The sequence below is a fragment of the Homarus americanus genome, unplaced genomic scaffold (assembly GCF_018991925.1).
Source record: "Homarus americanus isolate GMGI-L3 unplaced genomic scaffold, GMGI_Hamer_2.0 scaffold19126, whole genome shotgun sequence".
Lineage (NCBI taxonomy): Eukaryota > Metazoa > Arthropoda > Malacostraca > Decapoda > Nephropidae > Homarus > Homarus americanus.
This window is the reverse complement of record NW_024715337.1, coordinates 78,995-88,947: the sequence shown is the minus strand read 5'-3', so window position 1 is coordinate 88,947 and position 9,953 is coordinate 78,995. Positions and strand designations below refer to the sequence as shown.

The window sequence follows — 9,953 nt, the reverse complement described above, 5'->3', positions numbered from 1 at the left end:
AACACAGTCATTTTTCAAAAAGCTCAACTTGAATACAGATTTCCTGGCCTTCCCAGTAGAACAGTGGAAAGATGATCCTGGCTTCCAAAATGCAAAAGCCAGTGTACAAGCTATGTCTGTGATCAATGATCATGCAGAAAGAGGAGTAGCTTTAGTCCAAGATTTCTCAGGCCGTATCACCAAGGACGAACAGCAACTGCAGTATCTACTGCAGGCAGTTGCTGACCACAGGAAATCATTCCCTAATGCCCTCAAGCAGACCTCACTGGGCGACAAAGAGTGAGACTGGTCCTCATGCCACCCCTGCCTTGAGCAGCTAATACCCACTTAGACTAAGTGGGGGGGGGGGGCCAGGCTTGGGGCTAGGAAATGATGTGTTATGAACATTAAGCATAGGCATAATATTGTTAAATTTCATTTGACTTGAGCAACCTCTAATTATTAAGATATTTAAAAAATATTTTACAGGCAATGTTTCTACCCCAAATGGAAACTTTTGCCAGGGTCTGTGACAAAAAAATGGCAAATTTTGTTTTTTGCCCCAAAATAAGGACCACCCTAATATATATATATATATATATATATATATATATATATATATATATATATATATATATATATATATATATATATATATATATATATATATATATATATATATATATATATATATATATATATATACTGTATATATATATATATATATATATATATATATATATATATATATATATATATATATATATATATATATATATATATGTATATATATATATATATATATATATATATATATATATATATATATATATATATATATATATATATATATATATATATATATATATATATATATATATATATATATGAGAGAGAGATAAAATTGCTTTACAGAGACATCAAATTTTTTCGTATAAAAAATATTTTTTCATAGATTTTTGGTTTAATACAATTCGTAATCATGTTTTATTTATGCCGCAAAATATAACCTAACCTAACTTAACTTTACTTAACCTGATCTTTACCTAACCTAACAAAATCTAATCTAACCTAACCTAACCTTGTAAGGGTTTGTTTCCTTACTTCAAATTTATTCTATTATTCTTCTTTCCTATACTTATATTCTTCTACTTTGAGTCTCTTTCTATGTAAGTATCTACCTTATATTTTTTGCTTATAGTTTCTAAGTCAATATTCTTTTCTTTATTTCATTTCTTCTTTCATATGTATTATTGTATTTTCTGAATTTCATGTCCTTACTTTCTCTCAATTATATCCCGTTTTAGTTGTATTCTAAACCATGGATTAGTCTGGGAAACCATGACATTCTTATTATAACACTTATTCTACTTACAACGGTAGCCTGCCACCACCCAGACTTTTATTAGAATATAACATATAACATATGTTAGGTAGCGTGCTAGCGAGCTTCTAGGCACGTGAGTTATAATAGTTATTTTCTGAGAACCAATTTGTAGAAGGGGTAGAGCGGTGATACTCCTAGTTTACTAATTTAATATTTATTAACATATGGAGTGAACAAGATGTTAATTAAGTTCACTCAGACAAGACTGGACCACTGAGGTCTTACTTTACACATAGCAAAAAAGATCTTAATTTTTTTTATTACAACATTACGCACTCATTATATTATTTCATTGTCAATACAGATGATTATATAACACACTCGACAAGATCCAAAATAAGATATTATTAAACATATCATGTTAGTTCGGAATGAACAACATGGCACTTTCACTAGACTCAGTGGCAGTACACCTGGTTGGTGGACTCGACTCCAATAACAACGTTACCACTAGTAACACCAACGTTCATGGGTTTAATATTCAACCTGGGATAACTATATTCCTGCTAATTATCCGCAATCATAGATACCAATACTGCTCAATACATATAAGCAAGGTCAATGGAATGGGAAAGACTGAGTCCACTAGTGTCGGGAGTTGTTTACGCCACAGACAGCCGAAGCTCGCTCCTTGCTAGCACCCGGGGGTAAACTCTGTGAGGTGTCTCCGCACGGCGTTCCCTGGGTAATCTTGTCCTTGAATTCTTATCTCGCCATATTAAAGACATCCTTCAAGAACCATCTTGCTCATAGGCGGCTACCGAACCTCGGTAGTGGTACCAACAAAGACAGTGCCTGGAGATGCGTTGAGGAAGTCACTAGCGAGCTAATGTCTAACTCAAATATCAAATACTCATAACTATACGTCTGACAGCAATACAGAATATACTTACTTTACTCGAATTACTTGGCACATGATTATTTCACTATGTTAAAACATGAACACTGATTTTCACAAAATCGACTAAGTTAAATTGACTTAACATGGCGGCAGGAAACGATCGTTCACAAACCTGGAGATGCGTTGAGGAAGAGTCACTAACGTGTGATTCTTCCTTGTGCATTCGTATATATGTGAGCCTGGGGCAGTTCCGGCCTACGCATACATACCAGAAAGGCTAATCTCACCAACAACACAAATGCTATTCAACTTGGTCACTGTACAATCAGCCATGGACGTCAGTGTCACGGATCAGCTTAATTCCTTATGTCTATTGTCATAATCAAATCAGAGATTGAGTTTGTCAGGAAAAAGTGAAATGGGCGTTACACACGCGCTAACAACTCTACTTACCGGAAACCACAAACCACAGCCAAGGAATTCTTCCTGGAGAGAGCCTTTATAGGTTGTGGAGATTTTGAGTTTGACAGAATCTTTTCAGGAGATTAATGACTTTCTAAAATTGACAACTGACACTAACTAAACTACAAACATCAGATTCTCTGATGTTTGGGCATCAAAATAATCTAACTTCAGTAGCACTTGGAAACTCATGGCTATCCCCAAAGACGATATAAGGATATGCCACTCGTACTGACAGACTTGACACTCACTTACTTGACAAGTTTTACCAACAATAAAGACAGTTGAAGCTTTCAATATCACTCACAATGGATCTTGAATGTTCCAACTGTAATCAGACATATCTAAGTTGCCTCAACATATGCAACCGCAGTTGCAATTTCAAATTCTGTCATTATACTAAGGAATAACGAAGTCTCAGGTGCACTCTAAAATTGAGAGAAAATGGAGGACTCAGGCGTCCTGAAGCGATGAGAAAACGGACTTCTCAGACGGGGGACTCAATAAAGAAAGCATAGCTACATGTTTTGTGGGCTATTGAGCGTAATATGAATCGTCTGATTTTACGTTGTAACGACCACGGTCGTACACGTCAGTTAACGCCAAAATCAAATGATTCATATTACGCTCAATAGCCCACAAAACATGTACCTCTGCTTTTAGTTTGAGTCCTCCATCTGAGGAGTCCGTTTTCTCATCACTTCAAGATGCCTCAGTCCCCTGTTATCCCATTTTCTCTGACTTACTGAAACCAACCTCTCTATAAAATGAATTTGAATGTGAGAGAGAACACCCTGGTTTAGAGTCAGCTTAGATATGTCGGTTTACAGTTGAAACATTCAAGATCCATTGTGAGTGGTGTTGAACGCTTCAACTGTCCTTATTGTTGGTAAGACGTGTCAAGTAAGTGAGTGTTGAGTCTGCCAGGACAAACGATACCCATCGGTTTCGTTCCTGGGAATATCCATGAGTTTCTGATCGCGCCTGAAGTTAGATCATTTTGTCGCCCCGACATCAGAGAATCTGATGTTTATAGTTTAATTAGTGTCAGTTATCTATTTAAGAAAGTCATTAATTTCCTGAACTATTCTGTCAACTGGTATAATCTCCAAGATCTAACGTCTCCCTATGAATAGCTCCTTGTTCGCAGCAGGCCTGAGCTTGCAGAATTGATGTTATCAACATGTATATTCCACCTTTTCCTGGCAAGCTCAACCTCTGATTAGATTATATGAATAGACATAGGAAATTACCCTGATCCGGAACACCGGAGTTCACAATTAAGTATACGGTGATCCAAAATGGTAGAGAAGGTATGTTGTTGGTAAGATCGACCTTTCTAGCATGAATATGGAGGCCCAAGCTGCCCAGCGGGTGCACGTAAATACCTTTACACGAGGAAGAATCACGCATTCGTGACTCTTCTTCCACGTCTACAGGTATGTTCACGTGTGTTCCACGCCGCCATATTAACTCAGTTTAACTTAGTCATTTTTGCGAATATCCGTGTTCATGTTTCAACATAGTACCTTCAGTGCCAATTAAGTCAAGTAAAGTAGAGCTCTAGCTATCGTCTGAACCGGTGCCAGACGTATGTTTTGTATAGTGAAGTTAAATATTACGCATTCGTGACTCTTCTTCCACGTCTACAGCCACTCTCCTGAGGGTCGATAACTACCTATGGGCCCCATGGTTCTTGAAGACTGTCTCTAAGGGGGCGCATTTAGAATCCCAGGACACGATTCCCCGGGAAGCGCCCTCACCACTCTGCCAGTGTGTAACGAGTCAACCTCCCTGAGTGCACCTAGCGAGCGAGCCTTCAGCTTGGCGGTCGCTGTAAACAACTGTGCCCGCTGACTCCACCTGGAGATTGTACTTCATCTATTGCATGGAGCTGTATCCGCCCATGTTTGGAGGGATAACTAGCAGAAATATAGAATCCCGGGTTAAGTATTGAACCCCTGAATGAGAGTTCAAGGTACCAGGTGGTTCCTTGTGAAGTGATAAGAATTATGGTATGTTACTAATTGTGGAATTGCCCAGTGTGTTATGTAGTCATCTGTAGTACCCATGAAAGAATAACCTGAGAGTATGATGTTCTAACCACGAATTGAGAAGGTAATTTGTTCCTTGTTAAAGTAAGACCTGCGGGTCCAGGGTTATCGACAGTGTGTAAGCATTTCTAAATCTTACTTGTCACAGAAATACTACAACAGTATCCAATAAAGTAATGAATATTTGGAGGTGTTTAATGAGGTAATAAGTTCTTGAAGTGTTTGATGACTTAATAAGTTAATTTCGGTTCTGTTTAGCCTGAGTGAATCTAAGATGCATCTTCTCCACTCACTGTATTAATAAATATTGAGTTAGTAATCTGAGTATCACCACTCTACTCCTTCTAAACATTGGTTCCCAGAAAATAATACTTACTCACGTGCCTATACATCTACTACACTACCCAAAACCCTTCCATGAGTTCTGTTATATAATGAAAAGTCTGGGTGGTGGCAGCTACCCCTTGTAAGTATAAAAAGTGTTATACAAAGAATAACATGGTTTCCCAGACTAACCCATGTATAAGAAAGACATAAAACAAAGTATACTTCAGAAAGGTAAGAACATTGAAACTGAGAATACAATCTATATGAAAGGAAATAAAAAGAAAGAACCTTGACTTGGAAAACATAAGTAGAGAAGCATAAGAGTTACTTATATAAGAATATATGAGATTATAAGGTATATAGAGGTAAAGAACATATAAGAATATAAGTAAGAACATATAAGAATAAATATATATGTAAAGAAAGGAAGGAGAATAAGTAGAGTAAACAGGGTACTCATTGGAGGAATGCTACACAGAACAAATAAGTATATGAGTAAATAGAATACTAACAGAAAACAGTAGCTGGATGGTAAATTATTGAAAAGAGAAAACTCGGCCCGTTACAACGTTAACTGACGTGTACGACTGTGGTCATTACAACTTAACCTAACCTAACCTTTACCTAAGCGGTAATTTTTCAGGACTAACCCACGGGTGAAGAGCGAAAACGAAAATATAAACACTGTTGTAGTTTGTGCAAATGTGTTAAAAAATGGATATTTCTAAAATTAACGTTACATACGTTTGTTGGTATGAAAAACAGACCTAACTCACCATTGTGAATGATATTGAAAGCTTCAACTGTCTTTATTGTTGGTAAAACTTGTCAAGTAAGTGAGTGTCAACTCTGTCAGTACGAGTGGCATATCCTTATATCGTCTTTGGGGATAGCCATGAGTTTCCAAGTGCTACTGAAGTTAGATTATTTTGATGCCCAAACATCAGAGAATCTGATGTTTGTAGTTTAGTTAGTGTAAGTTGTCAATTTTAGAAAGTCATTAATCTCCTGAAAAGATTCTGTCAAACTCAAAATCTCCAAAACCTATAAAGGCTCTCTCCAGGAAGAATTCCTTGGCTGTGGTTTGTGGTTTCCGGTAAGTAGAGTTGTTAGAGCGTGTGTAACGCCCAGTTCACTTTTTCCTGACAAACTCAATCTCTGATTTGATTATAACAATAGACATAAGGAATTAACCTGACCCGTGACACTGACGTCCATGGCTGATTGTTATGGTCACTTTTCCTTGAGCCCCTTGTGTCATATTTGCGATTTAAGAATCAGTGGCCGACTAGCTAACAATTTAGACTTTAGAGGAATATATTAAAGAGTAAATATATCATCCACTTAGATGCTGAATATCAAAGAACATGGATACGCTTACTATACTTACATCTTGTAGTGGGGAAGTGGAGTAAATCCTGATGCTGGTCCCGGTGGAGATGGAGGAAATAAAGGAGGAGGAGGTGGTGGAGAAGGAGGAGGTAAAAGAGGAGGAAGTAAAAAATGTGGAGGAGTAGGAGGAGAAGGAGGAGGAGGAGGACATGGTGGATGAGACCATGAAGTAGGAGGTAACAGTCTATAGCCTAATTAAATATCCTTCACATTTGTGTTTACAGGACTACTTCACTTCTAGAAGAAGACATAAGTGAGAAGGAAGATGGTGATAGAAGTAAAGGTGAAGGAGGCCCTGGTGGAGCAGTACCAGAGGGACGGAGCGGTGTTGGTGAAGAAGGCTTTCCACCAAGACTGGGTGGAAAAAGTTCGTCAGGGCATCGCCAAGAACCTTCAAAAGCCCTCACAATACAGCCAGTGTCTTATGGTAGGTTAAACCCTCTCGCATTAGGGCATATCATGTGGAGAATGGTCTTCAGTTGCTGTTCTCATGCACCAGGACCTGTGGTGGATGGTTCTTATGCACCAGGATCTGAGGTGGATGGTTCTTGTGCACCAGAAACTCTGGTGGATGGTTTTCATGCATCAGGACTTGCGGTGGATGGTTCTCATGCACCAGGACCCGCGGTGGATGGATTTCATGCGCCAGGACCTGCGATGGATGATTTTCATGCACCAGGACCTGCAGTGGAAGGATCTCATGCACTAGGACCTGCGATGGATGATTCTCATGCTCCAGGACCTGCGATGGATGATTCTCATGCACCAGGACCTGTAGTGGATGGATCTCATGCACCAGGACCTGCGGTGGATGGATCTCATGCACCAGGACCTGCGGTGGATGGATCTCATGCACCAGGACCTGTGGTGGATGGATCTTATGCACCAGGACCTGCGATGGATGATTCTCATGCACTAGGACCTGCGATGGATGATTCTCATGCACCATGACCTGCAGTGGATGGATCTCATGCACCAGGACCTGCGATGGATGTGGGGACACAGTTACATGCATCACTTAAGCTACATCACAAGAAACGGTTAACAATGAACTAATACCCCGAGACCCTATGTCATAGGAAAATAAAATAGGTATCCGCTGTACTTAAGAAATTGTGGCAGATGTATTTGTCTTATTTGCTAGCCAAAAGTAAGAATTAAGTAAAGCTAATCTTTTTTTTAAACTCAAACATAAAAGTTTTTTAATTGGATGTTTGGAACTTATGATTTGTACGATATCATACATTAATGAATAGCAATGAATAAATAACAATATTATTGAGTAAATTAGCCATTACCAGAGAAGTAATTCAATCTTCATGGGTTTTTCATTTCATGTACTTAATGAATATGTTTATAATGATAAAATAAGAAATTGTTTTCTTCAGATTGTGTGATTTTACGTAATAAATGAATATTTAAACACAAATGTGAAATCAAATGCATCCATTCCTTCAAAGCAGTATCAGTTTGTGTCAACTGAGAAACGTCATAAAAATTTATGTAAAAATGGGACTGTCAAATAAAATCTTTGCCTCCCGTCAATACAGCAGGGAAAGGGGGCTTACTTCAACGACTTCTGCAACTGGCCGTGGATACATGAGTTCCGCGACTACGTGTATGACTCCCCGGCTGCCTCCATCGCCGCTGCCTTCATGAAATCGTCCAGTGTCGTCTTCTACCACGAGCACGTGCTCAATAAGGAACCCGGCACAGAAAAACGAACCCCCTGGCACCAAGACCAACCGTACTACCCCATTGATGGTGACAAGGTGGGCCCTCATATTGTTTTGAAGGGGAAGCGGAAGATACTGATGGTGGGTTGAGATGGACAAAGTGGGTTCTGATGGTGGGTTGAGGTGGACGAGGTGGGTTCTGATAGTGGGTTGAGGTGGACGAGGTGGGTTCTGATAGTGGGTTGAGGTGGACGAAGTAGGTCTTGATGATGGGTTGTGTAATGACTGCTTTTGGCATCATTATAAGGGATCCCTCTGACACCATTTTAATGGCTACCATTGGAACCATTATGGAGACACTGCACAGTGAGAGTTATAGTAGGAGAGTATGTAAATTGAGGAAGGTTGGTAGCATGGCACAATAGTTATTTAGTATTAAATATATCTTAGGGGGTATCTTCTAAACAAAAAAATCTAAGTACAGTTATTTATTAGTTACTGATTGAACATGTGTCACAGTTACAGATTATAGTATTGTCGTTACCAGATAATGAAACCTAGACATAAACCTGACATGGATACACTTCCCAATTAAAGGTAATTCACCCTAGGGGTCGGTCTGACAATGAATACGTGTAACCTGTGGGAGGCTCAGCAGCTGAGGACTCTAATTGCAGGGCCCGGTACTGCTTGGGAGAATGTTCTTCCTCCCAACCCGGGACTTCGTCCTGCGTGTGACTCCAACTACAGTGTGGCTGGATTCTGTCTCTCCTTCATAATGAGCTTAGTTAATGGTAGTGTATGGTAGTATGTCCTTTTTATTGTAGGCCTGTTCCTGGCACTACTGGAGGGCAGCGTTTATTGGATGAACACTGAACAGGTCATCAACACGAAGGCGAGAACCCTTTGCCCTCTCTTAACCCTTGTTGGGTCAGATCTTTAGTTTGTTTCATTACTGTAGGGTGGGTCGAATTAAGTGGATGTACACCTGCTCTACTAGTTATTATTATTATATATGTTGTTGTTTTTTGGGGTTGGACGCTTTGGTCTGATAGACAATCATTATAGTTGAGGTGGATAAAGTGGGGTCTGATGGTGGATTGAGGTGGACGAGGTGGGTTCTGTTAGTGGGTTGAGGTGGACGAGGTGGGTTCTGTTAGTGGGTTGAGGTGGACGAGGTGGGTTCTGTTAGTGGGTTGAGTTGGATGAGGTGGCTCCTGGTGGTGTGGTGGACGAAATGGGTTATGATGGTGGGTTCTGTTGGTGGGTTGAGATGGACGAGGTGCGTCCTAATAAGAAGTTGAAGTGAGTGAGGTGGGTCCCGATTATAATGAGTCAAAGCTATTATAGAAGATATAGGTAGAATATTTATAGTTGTAGGATGTAAAGTGAGGAAGTGTGGTAGCATTCTTAGGGGAAATTTTTCTAAACACCAATTCTAAGTACAGCTATTTATTATTCACCCAATGTCACAGACGTATTAATAGCACATTATATCGAACTTACTAGAACATTATATTTACGTTACTAGACACTTACTCTCGGACACAAACATGAAATGAATACACTTCCCACCGTAAGTAACTCACCCTATGGATAGCTCTGACAATGACTCAAGTGTGACCTGAGGGAAGCCCAGCGGGTACTGCTGGACTATGTCTCCTATGGGAGACTCTGCTAGCTGGAGACGCGGTGCTGGGGAGGGAAGTTTCCCTCCCGACCTCGACTAGTGACGAGCGTGACTCCGTCTTCTGTCGATAGTGACGTGAAAATAATCCTCCTGGAATGAGCTGCAGGGCTTTTATATTGGAGGAGAGCCGGCAGATGACCTCTCC

The 9,953-nt window shown here is 39.7% G+C and overlaps 1 protein-coding gene across 3 annotated transcripts in view; it reads left to right on the top strand.

Moving 5' to 3' along the window:
• Positions 1–9,953, top strand: part of LOC121857661 — an 82,914-nt gene that overhangs the window by 18,960 nt on the left and 54,001 nt on the right. For all 3 annotated transcript variants that reach the window (XM_042353741.1, XM_042353733.1, XM_042353725.1), the window contains 2 exons: positions 6,667–6,869; positions 7,993–8,214. In XM_042353741.1, the coding sequence (XP_042209675.1) occupies positions 6,708–6,869; positions 7,993–8,214 (384 nt within the window). In that variant the 5' untranslated portion in view covers positions 6,667–6,707. The remainder of the gene's footprint in view (positions 1–6,666; positions 6,870–7,992; positions 8,215–9,953) is intronic.